The sequence below is a fragment of the Patiria miniata genome, unplaced genomic scaffold, assembly GCF_015706575.1.
Source record: "Patiria miniata isolate m_02_andy unplaced genomic scaffold, ASM1570657v1 HiC_scaffold_7, whole genome shotgun sequence".
NCBI lineage: Eukaryota > Metazoa > Echinodermata > Asteroidea > Valvatida > Asterinidae > Patiria > Patiria miniata.
The window spans coordinates 34,139,923-34,164,763 of NW_024037074.1; the positions used below are offsets into that span (position 1 = coordinate 34,139,923).

General features: G+C 41.5%; 1 protein-coding gene across 2 annotated transcripts in view; it reads left to right on the top strand.

Annotated features, from left to right (window-relative positions):
• Window positions 1-24,841, top strand: part of LOC119746231 — a 93,099-nt gene that overhangs the window by 10,120 nt on the left and 58,138 nt on the right. For both annotated transcript variants that reach the window (XM_038223050.1, XM_038223051.1), the window contains exons 3-6: window positions 3,052-3,703; window positions 5,867-6,003; window positions 7,254-7,386; window positions 14,228-14,445. In XM_038223050.1, coding sequence (XP_038078978.1) covers window positions 3,052-3,703; window positions 5,867-6,003; window positions 7,254-7,386; window positions 14,228-14,445 — 1,140 coding nt within the window. The remainder of the gene's footprint in view (window positions 1-3,051; window positions 3,704-5,866; window positions 6,004-7,253; window positions 7,387-14,227; window positions 14,446-24,841) is intronic.

The window sequence follows — 24,841 nt, forward strand, 5'->3', positions numbered from 1 at the left end:
TGTGTTCAGAATGGCCAGGGCTACATTTATATGTTTGAAAAAAAAGTAGAAGGAAAGTGAGAGGAAAGTGGAAGGAAAGTGAAAGGGAAGTCATAAATTTGAAATGAACCTCATACTAGTAACTGACATAAATTTGGCATTCAACTTCTATTTTGAAGACTAAGAGCATACATACATGTACATGTACATCGTATATTGTGCGGCTCTGATAACATTTAAGAAAGATCAAAGTCAGCACTGTCCTGTCTGGATTCTCAAGAGCACTTTGTGATCTGGAGTGGGCAGTGGCCCAAATGAAAAAGAGGATGGTCCTCAAATTAGGGTGTTCAACATTTTTTGCGAGCTATAAATAAAATGCACAAAAGCAACACAGATAGTACTACTATACACATGTACATGTGAGTATAAAACAGGAAAACAAGCACCTGCTATTACAATAAAAATGTCTAAACTGCCTTATTCTACTCGCTGATGTTCCAGAGCCACCTCGCAAAAGTACAGGATATTATGCCAGATTTTATTTTCAAAATTTAGACTTTGGCTTGCATGCATGCAGACATTTGTTTTCAACACCTTGCCACATAACGTACACTGTACATACATTGTACATCTTTTCCTCTTGTTTATCACATGCCTAAGACTGAACATTCACAGTTTGTGATCTTTATTTCTAGATGGATTACTGGCTTGGCATATTTCACACAGTATACTGTTTGTGTAAACAGGGCCAACTAATGCACATTTTTTAAAGCAACCGTCTCTTCTTGGGGGGTTGTTCTAATGGGGGGGGGGGGGAATTGGGAAATAAAGAGGTTCACTGCAGGTTTTGGTGAACATTCTTTCTGTGCTGAAGTGGGCACTTCATGATATGTACCCCAAACCTGGTTGGCAATGCCTCCTTGAAGTCTACGTGTACTTTACCATCTAAATGCGTCAGCCATCAGAACATCCCTGAAAGAGTCACTCAGCCTACATTGTATACACGTTGTTCAAGAACCCATCCACACAATACAGAGTTTTGGAGTATATTTACAAACAAGCTACCCGGAATGAAGTTTGATCTGAATACCTCCGAGTTGAATATTAATCTTAGTTTCTTGTCAAAATATTTAATCCTTAACTTTTGAACTTGAGCAGGCGTGCTTGACCTTTACACAGCGTCATTGTTGTGATTTTGGAGTGGTCCAGTGTATAGTGGCTTCCATGTACACGTATGCTGTATAGTCTAGTAGGAGCTAGCATGAGTTCCTTTTCAAGATTCGTGTGGATCTGGTGTGGATATAAGTGCACAAATGTATGTTGTGACTGATAACTACCAACAAGAAATGTTGGGTATGATTATTCTTTACAATCTTTTTGAGAGAATCTGTAATGCACCGTATACAGTGTATATTTAAACACTGTACATGCACATGGCTGTACTTCAAAATGTGAGAGATTCATGACTGCAGTTGGTCAACAAATTCACACAAGTTTCAGTTGACTGTCAACGTTTTTTCCAGGTACAGGTTTTGTGTAAATTTACACACACTGATGACAGTTTGCCCAGCCATTTCCAATGCATTTTGTATGTCATGTATGTACTCTTTGTACTTGTAAATTCTTAATTATGGGTTTTTTTGGGCAAGTTTTCATTGCGTTATCCATGTGTCTACATGTAAAAATGTTCACATGTACAGGTACGCTGTACATGTATACATAGACCGTACATGTACATGTACATGTACATGTACATGTCATGAGTGGCCAACTCAAGTGGTTTCTCTGTGCATGGAGTAATGTTCACCTGTGGAATTTCGTAAGTTGATCATCCATGACCTTAAACTCTGGGGTCCTAATTCTTCATGAATGTTACACTCTCAATTTCGTTACTTGGTCCTGTCAACATTACTCCATTGCCCCACTGGTTTGCGTCCCTCAAGAATTGGCTACATCCATGTAGCAATTTGGCATACAGCCATGCTTTCCAAAGAGTAAGGTTATGGTATAAAAAAGCTGGTCACTGCATTAACACTGCATTCAAACACAACTTGAAGGACGGGTGAAATTTGAAATCAGTGGAAAATTATTGAATTCCCTAGGTGTGTTTTAGCCAAGGGGTTCACTAATGACATGAAATTGGGACTTGAGCCCCTCGACTTCCCCCCACCCCCACCCCTGACACCTGGAATAGGCTCCATTTTGTTACCAGTACTAGCATGACTAGGGGTGTGTATCGGAACCAGGTACCCAAGTACCCGACTGCTGATGTCAGGAACCGGTTTCAGATTATGGGATCGGGTACCTGTAACCAACCTGACAAATTACTGAGTAAGTTCTTAGACAATGAAAAAGAAAGGTTTTGAAAGCCATTTGTGTGGAATTTTCAAAATGAAAACCTGGCTATAGTATAGGCCAACATGGAAAACCCAAAAAGATATTCCACGTTTGTGCATATTTATGCGCGACAGATGACGCTTGTGAAAGTTGCAGTTTTACACCGTAAAGCTAAAGCCTTCGAAAAACTTCTGGGATTTGAATTTTGGGGTTAGGTTTCTTTTACGAGTACCCAGTTACCCGTGTTTGCTTTAATTGGGTACCCTGTTCCCGTACTACCCGTAAATGCACACCACTAACCAGTACACATACATATGCTACATGTTGGCTTTGATATGTGTCTGAATTTTACATCAAGTTTTAATTTCTAACCTCCTACTATTTTTTTTCTTTCTATTTTTTAATTTTTTAATACTTCAAGATTATATATAGTGTTTATTACTGGAAAGTGTGTTCTTGAGTGCTTTAATGGCTACATTTTGATTAAAATCAGTAGTTTGAAATTTGACCTCAAAATTACGAGGTACAGCCCGTCTCATGTGTAAAGCGTACTTTAGTCAAATGTCAGGTGCCGGCCTGTACATATGTGAGATGAAAATTCAGACGTTTGTTTTCATAATGTCTGATCCCAGCTTTTTGGGGGAAAAGGCTGTCTGTGTTTCTCAAGCTTCCCTAGAGGTTTTGGAGACTGCAAATTTGTAAAGTAACTGCACAATGTTTGCCTTCCTCCTTCAGATTCCTCTTGGATAGTGCCTTAAGGTCAGGTAAACTGTGCGTGGCTATCTTACGGAAGACCAAAAGGAAAGCGCCCAGGCCCCCTCCAGGTAGCAGCCCAGCCCAGACGTTGGACCAGACCAGCCCCCTGCCGGCTCGCAGACAGGTATCCCTCCCGCCGCCAAGCAGACAACCACTTAGTGCCCCTTCCCAGGCAGCCGATCTCAGCAACGCTGCGCTTCATGCCTCGCAACATCTGAGCGCGATTTCCCCCGAGACTGAAAGGCGTGCCGGCATCAGCGGTCAGCCTCGCGGGACGCAACATCTGAACGCCATTTCCCCCGAGGCCGTGGCCAAAAACAGCAACGGCCCGGTGCGCAGCACACACCATCTGAGTTTGATCTCGCCAGAAGACCAGATGAATTTCAGCAGAGGTCAACCCTTACCCGTCGGAAGTATGTGGGGCACCGGCGGGGAGAGGAGCCAAAGTACAAAGAGAGCAGCACCCAGACAGCCCCAAGGGACGGGTGCCAGTCAGGAGACACAAGCAGGCAGGATGGATGAGCACGTACCCCCATCGAAGACGGTCAAGGTATCGGAGACGGCACCCCCTGTGTCGGTGGCCAGGAGTGACTCGGTGCTATCCAAAATGTTACCAGAAGTCAAGCGGAATGTAAGTGCAGATAATCACCTCTCTCATCATGTTCTCTGTTGTCTTTGTGAGTACTTTTTGAATATTTTCCAAAGTTTTATGTACTAGGAAACTTGCTTTATGGACACTTATGAGGAAGAGACCAAACTGGTACCGAATCTGTTTGAATATTATTCCATCTCTTATTTTTACATTTGTATTGCATGTTCCTGGCACAAATGCAAACCGGGTTTGGTTTTGAAATGAAGCAGAAAAATATTTTTAAAAAACAGTACTTAAGCCAATTTTTTTGTAAGCTTTTGCCTATGAAAACACCACTGTTTGACACATGAATATGAGAAGGTCCATTCGTATGAAAAAAACCAAAAACAAAACAAAACCATAAAACACCATTAAATGGCACTAAAAAGATTGAACATAAAGGTAGAGTAAACAAAACATTCCATTTATGGGCCATTTAATGTCAGTTTTACATATTACCAATACATGTACATGTACCTGCACCACACATGTGTACACACGTACTTCAGCTTCAGACAATTTTTTTCAATGAAATGTGCATACATGTACATGTACCTTCCAATGGCTGAATTTGAGGAACATGTCAACATGACTGTGAAATCCAGCCCTGTTTATCATTTCTCATTTTTTGGCGTCTAGGGATGACCATTTTTCAACAGATGGAAAATGTGTTCCGAACACCTGCGTCTTTCTTGACACACAGTGACCTTTTCCGGCAGCACTCCAAAACAAAATGTCGCAGAACCATTTTGACAGACTTTGACACTTGAGCAAATTAACCATTTCCCCCCTGCACTCCGATGTACCAGGCACGCAAGGGAGTTGAGATTCCCTTGGAGACACAAAACATGAAGCCACATTTGTTTGTCCATCATTTTTATCCTAAATGGTGACATTGTCCATTAAATTCAAGATCGGTGTCGTGCAAGCTTAAAACTGAAATGTGATATTTACAAAATCCGGCTTTTTTAAACAAGACGATGCAAGCTGAGTAAAGCTGGTCCCAGAGTGCCTAAAATTCTATTCGATTACAGGCGATTCCAAATACAGTGCGCCACCAAGAGTTTCCCACGGAGAGCCCCTTTTTCAACTTTACGGTCGACAAAAACATGGCCGTCTTTTTTGAATGAATGGCCGCGATTTGAAGGAAATGAGGAAAAATTTGAGGAAATGTTTGATACATTGCAGCCTAGCATTCTGAAGCCTCACAAAAAAATGCCATCTTGGTAAAAAGAAAAGAAAAGAAAGATTATTGAATCAAACACGAAACTAACAATTTTAAGTGTCTCGCGCCTAGCAAATTTGTCGAATGTCTCCCACAATGCTCTGCGAAAAAATGGACTCTTCTTGGCAAGGAATCTTTTTTAGGAATCGCCTGTATTGATTCAGATGATTGAGAGTAGCTGAAAAGTTTGTCAAATAAGTAAGGTGATGGAAATGAAAATGTTATCAACTTTCAACTTATTGTCTGCACATGTATCATGTAAGTATATGAAAGAACCAGCGGCAGGCTAATGCGCATGTGGTGAGGGATGCAACAACACACAGGCCTACCCGAATAGGAAAGGGGTCGTAAAGCTGGTCGCAGGCCAGCGTAAGTCACAAATGACAGTCTGGCTGTAAGATAGGTAACCAGTCAAGTTAAGACGTGAGTCAGTGAGATAGGTATACATACTACATAGAAGACATTATAACACCTCACCCACAGGTTCTGTATCTTGATTGGCCTAAAGCGAGTCACATGGTATTCACTATTTTTGCTATCTTGCTGTGCTATCTTGCGTATATACATGTAGCACCATACCCTTAGCAACCAAAGTACTATACCCTTAGCAACCAAAGTACTAAGGCTTACAAAGTACTATACACAAATGCATATATGGGTGTGCGTGTTGCGCGTTCAAACATTTCGTGAAGGGTTGGTTTGAAAAAGGGCAAGTAAATTTTCAACTATAATTTCGTATTCAAATAGAAGTACATTTTATTTTTATTTAGATGAAATGAATCAGATATTGCTTAAAATCAAGCAGAATCTGTGGGAGAGGTGTTATAAAACAAACATTGACTGTTTTATCTTGTGGTATAGTAAAACTAATGTATGTTTGATAAAACTATGTTTGATGTTGCTGACATTTTCCTGTTTTTTTCTATCTTTGTTTTCAGAAACGGGAAGTTGTGAAAATCCACCTTGTCAAGAGCAAAGGAATACTGGGTATCCAGATCGCTGGCGGCAGAGGGTCCAGGAAGGGAGACATTGGTATCTTTGTGGCTGGTATAGACTCTGGAAGTCCTGCTGAAAGGTGAGAAATTCAAGCATCAATTCCAACAATGTCTTTTTTTATTCATGCCAACCAGACTAACACACACTGTCAAAGTTACTGGTATGTGGCTATGGCTAGCCAGTACTGCTGATTTGTATTGGAAGTGGAATTAGCCGCATCCATTGCGCATGTGTAATTGCAAGCCATAGTCAAGTACATGTAACTTGGACAAGGCCTTGGAACCAAGTACTCCTATGTGTGATTATTTTATGTGACAAGTGCTAGTCATACAATTATTAGCCCAGACTTGTGCATCAAAAGTTGAACCAAGGTGATCCCATTGTAACAGCGCTTGAGATACCCAAATGCCTCACCCCCCAGCTAAAAGGAAAACAAAAATGTTAATTTGTTCATGAAGAATATTCAATGTACTTATGTCATAAAAGTAAAGATGGTTTAAAGGTCTTTATTAAAGGATGCCACTGCTTGCCTAGAGGCACAGTATCCAAAAACACAGCACTAAGGGTGCTTCTTAAAATATTTTAATTCACACAAACATTTCTGTGTTGCTTTTTAGGGCTGTCCTGAATATACTCCAAATATTCGACCATCAACCGAATATTAGAATAGCTTTCAAATGAATATTCGAAGACAAAGAAAACTACACACATACACACGGCATTTTAATGTCAGGAGCCACTTTTTTTGTGGAAAGTAATTTTTTTGTCGATGGCAGTTCATTGTTTATTTCCTTTTAGCAGGTTAAAGCCATTGACAATTATATAATACTTACTGCAGAACACTCCATATCGATCGCCGCACACAAAGTTTAACTGGCGCTCTGCATGCAACTTTTGACCAGCGCGGCAAGTATTTGCAGCTGGCAGTTTCGAATATCTGAATATTCTGTCAAACACAGTTTCGAGTAATTGAATACTAAATTATTAAAAAGAATGGACAGCCTTATTGCGTGTACATGCATCTGTTTTAGCACATTTAAGTCAGGTGAAATGTTAAGTTGGTGCTTTGAAACATTTCAGTTGGCTGTACTCATGTAAATGCAGTATTGGTCAATACTTCTCATTTTCAGTTTTTTATTCGTCATTTCATTTTAGTTGTTTCATGTTCATTCTTTTACATTGTTTTTGACAAGTGACAAACACAAACGGTACTTAAGAAAAAAGATTGAGTCCAGTGTGACTGAATGTAGGCCGGGTCATTTTCTTTAAAATAAATAAAAAAGTTCGTAACCAGATCAGAGTTACCATCACTTGTTTAATGGTCACCAGGGATGGACGTCTTCAGAAGGGGGATGAGATACTGATGATCAACGGTCACAGCCTGATCGCCGTGACTCACCAGGACGTAGTGGACATCCTCTGCCGGTCCGGAAGCATCGTCCAACTGGTCATCGCGAGAAAGGTACGGTCAGCTTTTGTCAGGGCTGCTGATGACAGATGCCTTAAAAAGTTTGAAAGGGGGATAGGGGAGAGGGGAGGGGGATGATTAGTAATCAAAGTAACAAAAGCATCTTTGTGAGAAAAGTACTGCATTGATGTGTGCAGTTTAAATCATATTTTTTCCTTGTTATTATTTTTTAAAATATAAACTATCAGAGGAACAGCAGTTTATATTATTATTCTATTGTATTAATAAATTCCTTAGACAGTTTACCCATTCCTATTGGTCGAGAGCCTGACATGTGGCCAGTCTTAAACGGTTGATAAAACACCCACTGGCTGGTCTTAAATATTTTTCAGTGTCTGTGAAATTTTTACTCCTATGAAATCCGGTCTCTTTTATCCTTGTATTGGTTGAACGTTCACAGTCCTTAGTTAGGCCCAAACAAACAAATAGTTCTGCTTCCGATTACATGCCATTGGCAAATAGGGTAGGTAGGTAGGTAGGGAATTTTTTTTTTTTTTTTGGGCCAATTTTTTTGTGTATGATCATATGGAGGCGTCTGCATGTAGGCAAGGGTAAAAGGTAGAAATTGATGTGTTTTTTTTTTTTTTTTTTTTTCATTTTTCCCATAAAAAAAATTAGGGTAGGGGCTGTCTGAATAGGGTAGGTAGGGAAACCGGAAGCAGAAGTATCTTTTTTTTTTGGCCTTAGGCATGCGCAATACTACCAATGAGTTCGTACATGTATTTCATAGTCCTAAATTCACACTACACTGGCAAAGCTGCATTCTGCGCCACATCGCACAGTATGCGCAACTTGCGTGCAATCTCTGTGTGAGGAGTTGTTTAATTTTGACCAAAAAGATATTTAATAATTTGGCTCGGGTCATTATCAATGTCCAGACTCCAAGCCAGTCTGAAACATAGTGTTTGAAGTCTATGGTTACATTGTATCTCTGTATCTGGATGAAGCTGTTGCACATGTATGGAGTTCGGTAAAGAAATAAAAGGTCTTTCACTTGATAAAACAAAAGGTCTTTGATCCCATAGGCTGTCAGTACCAGCGGGATGACTAAGCTGTCAAAACGTGTTACCAACTCTCACACTTTTTTCAAGGGTGCGAGCCATCAAATATCCCCCTTCAGTATCTAACACAGATATGTCAGCAGAAATCCCATGGGGCTACGGGAAAAGGCTGTGAGAAATCTAATCCACAAGCTCAGAAGAAAAACCCAGGGTATGCTATTGGATGGTTGGCTTAGTGAACACAACTAAATTCAGTAATTAGGGCCTATGCTTTGAGCTAGTAAACCTGACTTGTGTACAATATTTCTCCAAGGGCTGCAAAAGTGGCTGAGTGTAAGACTACGTTGGCTACGGCTGGCATTAAGACATACGTCTATGGGAATGGATGTAGCCACCTCTATGGGCTCCGTGTGTTAACAAAAGAGGGCATGTTTTTACCTCTTTTGAGAGCTCCGTGGACAGGACACACAGCGTGCGCGTACTGTACTGTTAATGGTTCGCGTGCGAAGTATGCATGATTTCCTGAATGTGCGAAAGTTATAGCCACCGCATCGTCGCGTGAGCGTCAGGCGTCATCGGCGCGCGAATACATTCGAATTCAACTTGCGATGGTCTCAGAGACTAATCCCAGCCTCCAATAACTTTGGATACATTCAAAATACGTAGTGGATGGATCGGGAACCAGTCTAGGTCACCCCCAACTCTCATTTTCTGGCCGTTGATGGGGTACTTGTGCATGTAGCCCATAGGCGTATGTGTTGGGCTCCTTCTGAGTCTCTTGGCTAGGGCTATTGTCTAGGTCTTGGCCAATTACATGTACAATTACATGGGAACATGCTGACAGTAGATGTAGCCATAGCTCAGTCTTCAGGCTTACAGACAAACAGCAAGGTAATTGGTGGTTTAGATGCAGTCTAAGACTACAGGCAGAAAATTTTGCCTGGAATCCTTGAGTTCATGGCACAGGATCCTCAAGAGTTTTGGACCTCTTCATGATGCTGAAGAATAATTCCTTCAAGTTACTAGGCTTTAAGAAAAGTTCCAAACAGTTGCCAACAGTTCCACTTCAGTGGTACGTGAATACTTTTGTGATGAATGCAAAGATGATTTTCTGAGAGGCTTCGATCGACATGATGCAAGTTTTTACCTTGTAGGCTTCAGAGACTCAAGAAAATCAGATGCAGAACATTTTCAACAACTATGTTTTTTAATTGTTTAAATAGGTAATTTTTTGGCCTTTCAAAATCCTTTTCTTCAAAGCTTAAAGGGAATATACAACATTTGCAAACATCAAAAAACAAAACTACCGGTACCAAATTATTATTAAATACCTTACTGGACTGTTAGTGAATGACAGTCTAAAGCAGCCTGTAAAATCATGGCACCTGGTGTGCTGACATTTTCAAGAAAAGGGGTATTTTTTGGAAAGGAACTGGCTTTTTTCAAATACTGCCCCCAAATTACCATATTTAGTTAGTCTGAATTTTTGATTACACATCTATGAATGGGTACAAGCCTTCCAGACTGCATGGGTCCCTGACCTTACAATAAGTTGCTCCATTTCAACTTAAGCGAGGTCAGGGAACCAGACTACAAGAAGATGATTGTTTTTCATGGTTTTTTTTCTGGCATCTACGAACACAAAATTTCAAACAAGTCAGTGTAACAATATTTGCTATAAAATACTAATCCCCCAAATCCATCCATTTCTTAAAAATTACAGAAAAAGCAAATGTTGTATATTCTCTTTAACAGGAAGTGGATCTGAAATTAGGCTTCAGAAATTCCAATCTGTGACGTGGAACATTTTCTGTAGCAGATGTATATGTATTGGGCCACTGATTTTTGTTTTCTTCAAATATTTGTTTAAAAGAATATTCTTGGTAAAATTCCACAACCTCTCAGAAACCATTTTCTGTGAAGCTTTTTCAGGGTAGGTTTGTTCTTCAATTGGCTTTAGATGTGGAAAATTCAAAATGTGACGTTGAACAATTTCTACATACATGTAAGCTGTCATTGGACACTATAACATGAATTCATATGATGGTTCATTAAAAACATATTCTTGGTATAAACTGTTTTGATATAAGGAAAGCTTCTAAGAAAGAAAAAATACTCCAAAGATCTTGACCTTTCCCAGATTAAGTGATGCTTCATCCCCTGTGAACTTGAAGCCTAATAGTAAGCACATGCTTTTCTCAGGAATAGTGCCAACCCGTACCAGTAGGCGTAGCTCGCAGTAATAGACTTACCATCGGCCCCATCTAACCTTTGACCTCAACCTTACCCAGGTGAATTGGGTCAGTTTTGGATGTTTTCCAGCTTGAGTTCATTGCCCTAGCCTTTAAGTGGAAGGTCCTCCCGAGGAGGTTTGTTGTGTGTTGTGTTTTAGGGAGGGGGAAATTTTATGCTGTTTGAAGAGATAAGCCATTTTCCTGTTACGCTGGCTGACTTTTTCGTTTGGGCGTGACGATTTTGTCCTAAGGTCATACGCTTTGGCAAGCAAATCTATTTATATCAAAGTGTTTATTTTGCTTTGTTGAAGGGGGAGGAGAGGGGGGGGGGGTAGTGGTAGGGGTAGGGGCTATTGGGCATAATAATATGTACTGCGGAATTGTGTTATGAAGTGCTTTGTTCATGAAAACTGCTGTTTTGAAGTTGATGCGTTGTCTAACTGGTAACCAATGTAATTGTAGAAGGAGTGGAGAGGCATGTGTGTATTTGGGTTGAGATAATGTGATACGAGCAGCATTGTTTTGAAGCCGTTGGAGTCGATCAACCTCATACTGATTAATACCATTGAGAAGAGAGTTGCAATAATCGAGTCTGGATAGTACAAGTGCTCGGACAGCGGCATAGTATGTCCTCCATTTCATGCAGGTGGTTCCCAGATGCTTTTGTCTCAACTTCACCTGAAAAGAGCTAGGTTTTTAGGCCCCCTTACAGTGGGAAGAAGGGGTAATTCTTTCCCCCCCCCCCCCCACCTTCTGATCTTTACGGAAGCAATGACAGACATACACAAGTACATACATAAAGGTTATGCAAAGATTTAGCTCCATGGGAGAAGGTGCTTTGTAAATGTTACGGTCTGAGACTGAGACGGGCGTTTTCCTCCTCATGGTCACTGGAAAAGAAACCAAACCCCCCAAGGGCTAAATCAAGTGGCACAAGTGGAAATCCTTTTTAAAATTTGTAAAGTGCAACAGTTTTTTTGTTTTTGTTTGCAATATTTTGATCCCTTTTTATGCACACAAGGTTTTTAATGTTCAGACAGCCCTGGCAATCTCGGTGGTCGAGTGGTTACGGTGTCTGCACTGGCAAGCAGGTGGTCGTGTAAATTCGGTCCCACGTGAGTGTTTTATTACTCGCAAGCTCTCAGACAACACTGAGCATATAGTGTTTATAAAATCATAACTGCAGACAGTGGGAGGGGGGGGGTGAGGGGTAGAGGTTAACACCCCCCCCCCCCAAAAAAAAAGGAGTGTGGAAGGGAGGGCAGAAATAAGGGAGGGTTAGCCGTACATCTGATCAATGTGCTGAACGTGCTCTGTGTACACGGCCTGCTTGCACATATCCGTGGCTTAAACCATCAGCCACAGTAATACCCCCTCCACCCATTAATGATAATTTTCTCACTACGCCTCTTTAATGCAGGACTAAACGTGATATTGAAAATCCCAAAATTCACATTAAACCAAACGGACGCCGCTTTAGTGACTTGCATCTTGTGGATGCTGAAAGCGCACTGTTAACCCCAGGAATTGGCCCGAAATCAGCTTTTGTTAGATAACATCTCCCACGTACCTGTTCCATCCGATTCCCTGGGTGTGTAAACCCTAAACCAGGCTGGTACAGCCTCTGGCGATAGGCACTCTACGTGTCTCGTTGGTCAGGTGAGTCAATACACCTGTTACGTGTTACGTACCTGAACGTGAGTTGGAAAGTGAGGGGAATTGCGGAGACTTTCATCTACCTACGACTATTCTATGACACAATTTTACTTCTTTGAATTGAATGTCTTCCCAGGTTTCTGAATTATGTTGCAGAGATTTTGTCAAGTCCTTAGATGCTAATCATACAGTTGCCTAGTCATCAAAGTCACAAGCTTTTTAAAAACGCACCTTGCAAATTTACTGTGAATTGACTTGTGATTTATTCCTGATGGTCTTGGCATCTACGACAACAATTTTTCCTCTGTGAATTTGAATATCTAGCATCCCCTCAACAGTTACAGACGGATTGAGGGACTTTTTGAACGTGTTACGCAATTTGACTATGGTCCCAACTTTGGATGGGACCATTCCAACTTTACCTGGGACCATCCCAAGTGTGTTCCAGTTGGACCACTTGTGTCAGGATAGACCAAAGTTGGGACCAATGGTCAGGTTGGGGCGTAATCTGTTGGCTTTAAGCCTGAGGCTTATACGAAGAAGGCATGGGTTTGTGAAGGTTTAGATGAAAAGTAATCAGTCGTACCTTGCACCAATTTACGAAGTGCAATCTACTATTCATATCACAAAGTCCTTATACCTCTTTGACATTGACATATGCCTGTAATGAACCCATAACCAATGTTGTAAGAATGCCAAGTTTACAAGTAGATCATACATGTATAAAAGTGGCACCAAACAGCAATAGAGGGCTTTCAGTATTGAATGTAGTTTTCATGTTGTTTTGATCAATGGGATATTGAACCTGACTGTTAGTAAATAAACCACATACACCATACTTAACCTTTTAGTCCAGTGGGTTCAAAGGGAATTCCCTAGACAGCAAACCTGGATGATGTGGGCTCAGCTTGATATTTGCCTGTATCCCTAAAGTTGAAGAAAAGTTTGAAGGTTCATGCCCGGACCTATACCTATACAAAAGTTTACATGTATGTCTGTTCTTGGACATTAAAATTGGTTGGCATTCTAGATTTCATTTTAATGTAGTTGAGAGCGTTCAGCAGGGTACAGGGTGTGTTCTAATGGAACATACCCGTACTGTTTTGGCATCGAGTCCAAGAATTGTGTTGACTTTTATTAATGCCATATCATTGTGCTGCTGTGTACTTTTTCTGTATAGCATGATCAATAATATGAGTGTTTTGGCAAACTATATGCAGGCATGCAACTTATCTTTGGATCAGCTGATTCCCTCGTTTTTTACTTCTCATGAATGCAATTACAATTGAAAAACACTGTACAAAGTCATGTGTGGTTTGGAATTTCTGCGTTTTTTCTACATACCCAGTTGCATGCCTGTACATGTACTTTAGAAGAATCCGGGCACGTGATCACTGTACACTCATGAGGGCCCCCTCCAATGGAGAAACCATGGTGCATCCTATTGTCACTTGTGCACAGCAACTACCCTGTGACGGATCATCCGAACAATAGCTAGCACAACATATTTGCCATTGAATGGGCCTTCATGATAGAATTGATAGCGTGTCTGGTTTGCTACCACTGCCAGTATGTATGTACATGTATGCCAAGTATGCACCGGTAGGTGTACATATACATGTACCGGTATATGAACATGTTGCTTTCATGTTCAACACAAAATGTACTGCCTGTCATTTATGCAAGGGTGTCACTTACAAATTTGCAACATGTAATTGCTAAGCTAGCGTCAGTCATCAGTAAAAAGTTGAGCAAAGACATTTGACTAGAGCAGGATTTGAACCTGCAACCTCTAGAGCACAGTCCTTACACTCTGCCAACTGAGCTATCCATCCCTGTATTGTCAGTCTGTGAGTTTGTCAAGGAGCTTACAAAGCTCTTCAAAACAAATTGAGTGCATATAAATGTTATTTTTAAAGGTCTTGTTTCATTTTCTTTTGACAGAGGAAACACCGCCACCGCAATCGTCAACAGCACCTCGCCCTCAACCAAACAGCGTCCAGCACCTCAGAGTCCGACAGTATCTCCAGCCAGCACTCCACGCCCCGCAGCTCACCGCGGGGGTCGGCGCGGCAGATCCAAGAGAGGAATAATGCCGCAGCGGTACTTAGCCCTAACCTCCTGGGAACCGTCGCAGACGAGACTGATCTTGGGACCCCTAGGTAAGGAACCCTCTCCCTCCCCCCCCCCCCCCTTCCCACGGACCGTACTTTGAAATTCATTCAATTTCCAGTCGCTGATCAGAAACAGCTTATCGTCTCATCGCATGCATTACTGGCTTTCCTCCGAGCGAAAAGTCCAGATTGAGGAGGTGGGTTGTTGTCAAACATCGCATGAAGCAACAGTAATCCATTGCTCTCCCTTGCAGCCCCCCCCCCCCCTTCACCCTTGGGTGGAAGGAAGCAATTGTGGAGAGGAATACGCAACTACGTGCCTAGTTGCTCCAGATTTCCTGTCGTATCCGCATCCAGCATCTTGGAATTTTTATGTAAAGGGCTAGGTCACTTTCGGTCAGAAGGCGTCTCTCAAAAATATTTGGTGCGTCATGTATGTTTGGGAGCACATGTTGCATATTTATGTGTACTCAAACAAGTTAACGTGTACTTTACTTTAATAGGCAGAGTTCCGGCATGTCATTGCATATACATGTATGCACTTTGCTGTTTAGGTCAGATGATAATGCCTTATCTGTGCATCACCCGACCTCGTTTTCATGGTACATGTATTTCAGGGTTTTCTGTGAACAGAACCTGTGTCCAATTTGCAGAAACCGAAACCAGTAAGCACTGCAACGAAAACAACTAACTTAAAGAGTTTGAATTTGGTTGAAAAATAAAAGAAGTCTCCATGTGCATGCAAGTGTTCAAAAATGTAGGCATTGACATGATTTTGCTTAAAACTCTTTTGCTGAAAACCTGGTTCATTGCTCAGGCAAGCTTCCAGAGCGAAGCAAATTTGTTAAGAACGGTGACAAATTTCTATCGTTTGTCATGACATGAGCTTTGCTTTCACATGAATTGTGAACTGACCTACAATGAGCGCATTACATTTTGCCAACCATTCGGTAAACTTGAAACCTGATCTCATCACACATTTGTATGAGGACAGGCAGTGGTTCTGAAATCCTATTGGTTGCTATGCACCTTGACGATGTGCTTTACCAACACTCTGATTGGCCTTCCTCTCCAGTTCGCTTATCATGCTGAACGCATCACCTCATTCGTATATGAATGCATATATTTGAATGAAGTTGACCCAAACATGAAATCCAAAAGATGCACTGGTGGATCACAGACTCGAAAACTGCCCTCAGCAAGATTTTGGGGTTTTGCACAAACTATTCATTCAAGTAGCTGGCTGGGCCTTGTCTCTTTAAGGTGAGAGGAACTCCATTTGATAAAGCTATCAAAAGTTGCACTCGATATTTTTTCCCACAGCTGTGACATATTTTGGTGCCACAGAGTGTCGTAGTGGATAAAACCTGACAGTTTGGGTTAAGTATGACAAATTTATCAACAGTATAGAAGGTCTATTGGTTGGTGGGTGCCGAGTGTCTTTCTTTCACACGGACGAGAAAGCTACCGGTAATACTCCCAGCCTGATAAAGATGTGTGTGTTGAGGTCTGGTAAGATAACGGTATTTTGATTGAGGAAACAGGTGTTTCGGAAAGCGGAAAGGTTCTATGAAAGTGGAGGATGTACAGATGTCCTTATCTGAGATTCCATGGTGCATGCATTTGGAGTGAGGTGCAGTGTGCATATTACCTAAAACACTTTAGCATGCAGTACATACCGGTATTGCAGTGCGTTATGCATCTGTGAGCGCAGTTGAACAGTTTTGCAGTTGTTTTTGTTTACAATTACTGTTGGTGATATTTTTTTAAAGATAATGTATTCTCTTTTGTTATATCCTTTCCTGGGTACTGAAATGTACATGGATATGCAACAACAGTCAGAGCATCATCACAAAATTTCCAATCCCCATTTCCAACTTCCCAGAAACACTGTATGTTATTGTTGGGGCTGCTGGTAACCAACAATGCAATCAACCTTATAGTTGGCTGATCCCGAACAGTCAGCCAGACTGAATTACATGTACATGTATAGTCCGTAGGCGTTGGTTCGAGTGAAGATAGTCTAGCTACGGTATGGTTAACCCTAACCTTGCTTGTAGTTTACAAGAGTAAGACACAGTGCCGTGTACTTTCCTGAAGTCAGCGCTCTTCAACCAGGGAAGGTTCCCTGCACTCTGTCATTAATTCACAGTGGTTTACAACACCGGGGAACCTGACCATTGCCTCTCGCAGAGAGAACTTCGATATATTGATTTATCATGAGTGGTAAACAGTATTGCTCATACTTGGAATAAACGTACTCGCACACACAAAAAGCAAACGAGGAAGCCACCTCTAGATGATTGATATCTTAGGATCTGTAGGGCCTCATCTCATGGCCGGGACTTTGCCAGCCAATCCCAGCTGGCTCTCATTACCGGAAGAGATAAAGTTTGCATTATTCCGGTGTTTCTGCAATTAGAAAATTCCCAGGTGGTGTTATACAGACATTGAAGGTACCAGGTCATACAACTAGTTGCATGGTGCATGTATGTGAGAAGACCTACCACTATCTCAAACGATCGAGCCTCTTTCACATAGCGACTCACGCTGTTTATGCGTGTTTGGCTGCAGATGATTTTACTTTTTACACGGACATGGTGATTCAAGAATGTATGACATACATTGTAGCAAGTACCGTAATCCGAACTTGCCTAAATTTTGTAGCAAATGTTTTGGGACCAAATCCAGCTTGCACATTTACAATCGAATGAAGTATGAGCCAGCCTTTATACAGCAGTGTCTTTAATTAAATTCTGCTCACATATATGTGTCCGCATTGGATTGTACAATTGTCCTATTTGCTATTGTCTCGTTTGCACTGTGGGCTCCTTTCTTCCAACAGTGCAAGCAAAGAAAACCGTCATTTTGTCATTGTGGGCTTCTCACCCCCCCCCCCCCCCAGCAAGTTTAGGAAGCATGCTTTGCAGAATGAAACTCAATCAGGCGTGCCATACAATCTTTCATTTTCCAGACGGGCGTTACTTTGTCTGGATTCTTATGAAAAGGGTGGCTAATTCTTTAACCCCCACCCCCTCCAAAAAGGTAATCGTTTACCAGTTTGCTGAAAATTCATGTTTTTTTCTTCTTCTTTTTTCTAATGCAAGAGTGACGTATAAAGCATGGTGTCCTCATGGGTGTTCAGGCACTATATCACCCCTGCATTACCCAGGAGGCCTGTAGTGTGTACTGCCATAGATGTCAAACATAAGTACAAGGACCCTGTGACCTTACCGCGAACTCTTGACTCCCCTCCCCCCACCTTTTCTCCACAACACCCCCCCCCCCCACACACACACACTTTCCACCTGTTATCCAGTGCAGGAAACGGGACCGGGGATTAACTCCGAAATCCCTTTTGCCTGCTTTAAGACGAACCGGTTGTAGACTTGCAAAAGTCTTTCTCAGAATTCCTATAGTTTCAATAACTGGTTACTATGTTTTGGGGCTCTCTCCTTGGTGGAGAAATATAGTCCCATAGATCGTGTAACCAACTCAGTATGTAATGGTACATACATGTACATGTACAATGTAGATGTGAAAAAGTGTGCTGAGCATTCAGAATTTGCTTAGTTCATTGAGGCTATGTTAACATAGTTCAGCACTAGACTTGGTGCACACATTATGGCCATTTGAGTTTCATTGCCGCCGTGTTCTCGTGCTCATGTGCTCACATGTGTTCCTCTACCAAGATGCTATAGGTGTGCTAACCACATTTTAAAAAAATTGGTTGTGCGCACTCCCGGCAGATTTCAAGTCAAGTCCTCACATGTCAGTTATCAGAAGCCAGTCACAAGTTCTTCAGTCTCAAATCAAGTCGCAAGTTGAATTGTGCCCAAGAGACTTCTCTGTCCTTGTTCATCTGCTGACCATACTGTAGGATTGACTTGTATTTTCACTTGATGGACTTGTGATTCAAAGATGGACTTGTGATTCAACATGTGATGGACTCTTACGCTTCACACATGCTGTGAATCAGTGCATATCCTGAACACAATGGCCCTCAGGGGCATCTAGAAAGCACCATCAGACTGTTCCGAGAGAGTCTGCAGTGTCCCCAAGCCTCCATTTCAGCAACACTTTCAGCAGTGTCAGCTGCAAAAAAGCTGTCACTTTTAACACCCCCAGAAAAATGTGGGCATATCGCTTGTGATGACAGTTCCCCCCGCTTGCATTGTCACGGCGTGTTTTGCTCAAGTCCCTGGATACTTTCAGCAGCTGCAACTTTTCTCCTCAAGAGGAGCAGAGTTTGAACAACTTTGTCAGATACCTTATGTTATGTCCCATATCTGTGGATTATATTGGCCCCAAATGTACAGAATACATCATTTTTTTGAACCAGCTTCCAGGATATTAAGATCCATCCAGAGAGCAAAGAACAGTGACAGCTGAGAGTTATTTTTGAAGAAACCCTGTTGGCGGTGGGCTTGATTTCGCGACCGAGGTGCCATGTTCGATAGTCAAAAGTCTTGATGTGATAATTTGTACTGGCGTCATCGGAACTTGGAAGTTTACAGCTCTGTACATCATCAGAGCAATGAATCAGCATTAAGTTAATTTGTGTCAGATTTTTGGCAAGGAATTTGGGCTGGTGTTACATGTACATTGCGTAAGGACACTGAAATAGAACATTAATGTTTCCACGTGGCGAAAACCATTTAGCACTTGATTCTTTGAAAGCAGTTTTGAAGAAACTTAACAACACTTTGCCCCTCCTTTATTTTTCTGGAAACAAGAATTAAACACTGATCATGAAAAAGATCTGCACTATTTAGTTTCACTCCAGTTTTAAAGGTTGGCTCGTGTTTAGGACAGAAAAATGAATTGAAGCAAATTTCATTTTGTCTTGTCACAACAAGCATTTGCGCAAATTGAACACAATTTGACTCGGGTGAATTTTTTTCTGTGAATGCTTTGTGACAACAAATTCTTGTGCTGTCTGTATAGACAAATCCGGTTGCAGCCATTTTCTGCGGTGGCACCAGGCTCCCGTGAGTGGCACTCAGGTAGTACCACTGATCTCTATATAAAGACTGGATAGCGGATATGCATACAAGTGATACAACATTTCACACAGTAGACTTTGCATATTGACCAATTCGCCCCCGGTCTCACGAAGATGGCCGCGTATAATACGAACGTTCTACGCGTAAATACGCGCGCGTTGTATCAACAGTTTACGCGCATTTTGGTCACGTACACATATTATGATGTTCTAAAAGGGACACATTTCCGTAGTGATTATTATTTCAAAAACGTCGAAAAATTGATTTGCGGCATTATAAAAGTAACCACGACGTTAGAAAAATTGTAGTAAACCTTGGTCAGTTGGTCAGTGGTGGTGGCCAAAATTTAAGTCAAGTGAACCGCGACGTTACAAAAGAAATCATGCTGTCTATAAAGACGGCAACTTGTCCTTTGTAGATCACCAGCCGGTCTCACCAATATGGCGTCAAATTCATTCATTGTGCGGCTCTTTATTAGCTATCCAGTCTTTATATAGAGATCAGTGGGTAGTACACACGCACTCCAGGCTCCTTCGACCAATAGGAATACCGAAATGCGTGTCTGCCTCAGTCTGTAAGAACGCGTGCAGTTTGAGCGTGATCTTGACACCACCCCTCTTATTCTGGTCTCCAGATTCCACTGCATACCCCTTAAAGTATGGCCAATATCTGGCCTGTATGCTGATTTGCATGTAGAACACGTTTAACGCTCTTCAAGTTTAAAGGCAGAAATTTCAAACCATTGTGGAGAGCTTTGTTACCTATTCCGGGCCCAATTTTCCATGTTATGTGTGGTGAGATGGCACCTGTCGCTCTATGCTCTGTGCCCCTCCATTAACCACTGTTCAACTTGCAGAAAACCTTATGTGACAGTGGAAAGTGTCATACATGTAATACACAAACTAAAGACTGAGGCAAATCCATCAACGATGCATCTTGAAGGCAAATTGCAGCTGAGCTTTGCGGTTGCTGTAAGAGGATAATTCCCTACAGCTCTCTTACTTGTCATATAAACCACCGTGTCCTGGATCGTAGGCATCTGTAGTCTGTTAATGTCAATCGCAGACCTTTCGACGTTTCCATTCAAGTGGGAAAATGGGGAAGTGAGGATTATTTATTACTCTGCGCCAAGAAAAAGATTGCCTCCTAACATGCCTAAGGCTAAATTTTTCCAGAGGATTTTCTGTTGTTCCTCTTCCATTTTCCTTTGTTAAACACCTTTTTTTGCAACAGCTCTCATTGGTTTTGTACACGTTTTCTAATCGAGGTCTTCCTCCATTTGGTTCCTGTCCTCAATTCATCGATGATGTACAATGTAGCATGTGTGTTTCCTAGCTTTACACCATAAATACGCACAAGTGTGTATTTGCCTGCAATCGGGGACCCCCTATTGTCCCTCTTTTGTTTGTACTTTGGGGACCTTCGGGAATAGGTCTGGTTCAAATGACGTCATTTCCTACAGACCATCAACGTGCATCGGCATTTTGAGCGTCAACTTGCATAACGCACATCGGCGTTTCGAGCAACAAGCGTGCGTGTTTGGAACATTTTCAACACAGCGCAATGCGTGCTTGATTGCATAAAATACGCAGTTGCATTTCTCCTACAGAGATGGCCGACATTGAACGAGCCCTATTGGGGACCCTATTGTCCTCTATTGTTCAGGTTCCCCTATTGAATGAATGCAGAAACAAACTCACACACACACCAGTAGTGACAATTACCAACAGGAATTCCTTGGCTAAGCATCAGTTGACTCATACAGTAAAAACCACACTATTGTGGAAATTTCCATGCAGCCTCTTGATGCCGTGAAAGGATTCGTGAAAGGAGACAATCCACTGACATGGCACTGAAGATTCCTTTTCCAAAAAAAAAGAATGTCATGCCACCAGCTTTGCTGTAACTGGTATGGAATACTTTGCATATGTACAGTTGACAACCATGACTTCTCTAACCTCATTCAAATCTGAAGTACGTAAATCGTTCAATCAGTAATATTCCTGCATAGATGTCAGCAATTCCGTTAGATTTATTAGATCTAAATCTGATTTACAAAGTTGACAAACTCTTTATATGGAGATTGGCGAGTGTGTGGCGTGTACTGCGTGTCATAGTGTAGTGCGCGACATGGTGTAGTGTGAATTTAGGAGTCTATGAAATACAGACTCATTGGTAGTATTGCGCATGCCTTGAAGTGAAGATTGTAAGAACATCCAACCAGTAAAAGGGTAAAAGGGACCAGATTTCTCATGAGTCAAAATTTCACGTAGCACCGGAAAAGTGTTTAAAACCAGCCAGCTGGTGTTTTTTATCGACTGTTTAAAACCACCCACGTGATGGGCTCTCGACCAATAGGAATGGGTAAACTGTCCTAGGTATTATACAAACACAGCATGGTTTGAGGGGAAGTAGTGGGAATTACAGGTTCCTCGGTGTAGGTCAGCTTGACTACCTCCCGACGCAAAGCGGAGGGAGGTATTCAAGCTGACCTACACCGAGGGACCAGTAATTCCAACTATTTTCCAGAAATAAACCATGCTGTATTTGTTTTACTACACCTCATAAATATTTAGCAGCCTCACTGTCATTTTAGTAGCCTCACTGCCTTGTCGATAACGGCCTTCGTAGATTTTGCATCTTTATTCAGCTTGGCAGAAAGCTCTATTGCTGTCTTTGTACACAGAGAACTTGTTCCATAAACTTTTAATACAAGTCCTGGAAAACTCCGCCGTGTACATGTGGCCTCAGCATCTGAGTTCGGAGGCAGTGACTCAGAGTTTATTCAGGAAATTCACTTCTGGTTCCAAATAAGAACAATAATGCAAGAAAAGTTCTCTCCAGAGGGTTTTGCAAAAGTGTAAGACTGCGTCTGAATTACGTGGCAGCAACGCACGTGCGTGCGTAGGCAAGTGGCTGCAGCCATTTCCCATAGGGGCGTGTGTATAGTTTGCAAGTCATATTATTTGGCAGCGGCTTAACGTTAAATTGGAAAGTGTAGACTTCTTTGTAGTCAGTGTGTGATGAGATGCTGATACGGTTCTTGATCTCTTCTTGATTGCTTTTTGTGTTTTTTCTTTCTCATGATATGCCTCGGCATGTTCTGTTGTGAAGACTGTGGCGGACTTTATTTTATAATTCGTACTGTTTTTGTACTTTTGGATAGGAAATAAAGGCAAGCACAACCATATATCAATTGAGTGACTTGGAGGGGAGAAAAAAAATGATACAGAATCTTACTTAAAATTAAGAATGCCAACAAATCAAGCAGACAAAACAAATCTAAAAGTAGACAAAAATGGAGGTATGTGAGTGGTGGCTCTTTTCCAAAACTCACCCATGCACATTTTTTGTTTACACAAGGGCGAGATGCGCATGGCTTTATAGCTGCCTCACTATACAAGTAATATCTTCCAATTCTTGTTGCTAGTGTTCAGTTTCAAATATGTGCAAAGAGCAAATATTTTCAACAAATTTCTTCAACACATTTTAAATTTGTGCATGTTTTATTTTTAAATTACTCTTTCTGTTAAAGATGTCTGCAACCTTCTGGGGAAAAAAAGGCTGTCATTTTCGGTGGTATTTGTGCCTCTAACATACTTAAAAGATCTACCTGAATTTTTGTCGGGCAGCAAATAATTTGAACCTGTAAATTAATTATTCCATTCTATTTATTTTTCTTCAACAAATTTCAATTTGTACATTTTATTTTAATGACTGAATTATTCCATACACTATAATTGCCAGAAAAATAGCAATGTAAGGTAAAAATGTAAGGTGTAAACTCAAAAGGAACTTCTTAAAGATTATGTACATGTAACTGTAGCCATCTTGTGTCATTTTCAGACAGTATGCCGACAGAATTCTCTGTTACTCTATACACAATCTGGCCAGCAATTGCAGCCCAAAAAAAAGGAAACTAAGTTGGCCCTGCCCGCCCTGCCTAGTTCCCTTTTTTATTTTCAGGGACGCTATAGATTTTACTTCATATAATCCCAGTGACTGTATGAGTCATGCCGCGCGCCGGCATCGGAATCACCTCTGTGCCAAGCACTGTGTGCAAACAATTTATTTGTGTGTTTCCTTCCATTTTTTTTCTTGGAGGTCTGTTGGACTTTGATGCAGAGGAGAAAACAAAACAGCAAATGGAAATTTGTAGCATCCTCTTTGGACTTATCGGTGTTTGTATTAAAAAACTCCTCTTTCTTGTGATTTTCATAGAGGCACTCATTACATGTACATCCACTGATTACCATCAGGGCAAATTTCAAGGCTCTGCTTACCCTAATCTAGTCTGAGTATCACCCGTTGTCCAACGGAGCCTCTGTCTCCAGTCCAACATCTGATGTAACTAATAAGCATGCGTGACGTCATTTCATTCCGAAATCTGGACTAAGATTTTGATTGGTCAATTTCAATGCAAATTTCAAGGCTCTGCTTACCCTAATCTAGTCTGAGTATCACCCGTTGTCCAACGGAGCCTCTGTCTCCAGTCCAACGTCTGATGTAACTAATAAGCATGCGTGACGTCATTTCATTCCGAAATCTGGACTAAGATTTTGATTGGTCAATTTCAATACAACAGCCTGTACAAAAGGCCGTAATGTCCCTTTAAATGTAAAGTTCTAGTAAACCCTTAAATGACTTGTGTCTGGAACATTATGCACCATTTTCAATTCAAAGTAACCTAATCTACCCGAATTCCCACTCGCGTCCCCTCCCTGATCCAGGAACTTCGTCCACCCAGAACCCCACCTACTAGATTTGTGTCCTCATGAATAACTCAGGAAGCATTGTTTTCCAGGTCACAGGGAGCTCATTGTTAATTATTGTACAGCTAGCAGTGAGCCTTCCCCGAGGCACAGGCAGTAGCAGACAAATTGACCCCCTTCCTGCACCCCTTACGCCCACTCACCTTCACCACTCCCCCCCCCCCCCCCCAACTCTCTGTCATACCTGTAGAATACAAAATCCAGGGTCTGGTCATAGAAGGGTGTGTATACATATGGCCATATCCGATACAGGCACTGTTGTCTAAGACTATAAGGCTATCCTCTGTAGTTCTATCCTCTGCAGAAATAAGCTGCAAAATAAGTTATTTGCATCCTGTTAGTCCGATCTCCGATTTTAATGTCGCAAATAGGCTAGATCGATTGCTCATGGTTCAGAACACAAATGTACCAACATTCGTGGGGGTAGGATAATTTGAAATGGGGGTTAGTGGTCATGAAAGTTTGAAAATGTTTGTGCACAAGTCTATGGGAATGTCTACCTAAGGTACCATTTTCTGTGGTAATATTAATAATACCCTATAGAATGATCCAATGACCCATTCCCCCCCCCCCCAAAAAAAAGCAGGGGGACATGCATACGTGTATGATCTCCCATCCCCCATGATTTACGTCCATATCAGATTAAGCCAACTTAAAAACTTTCTG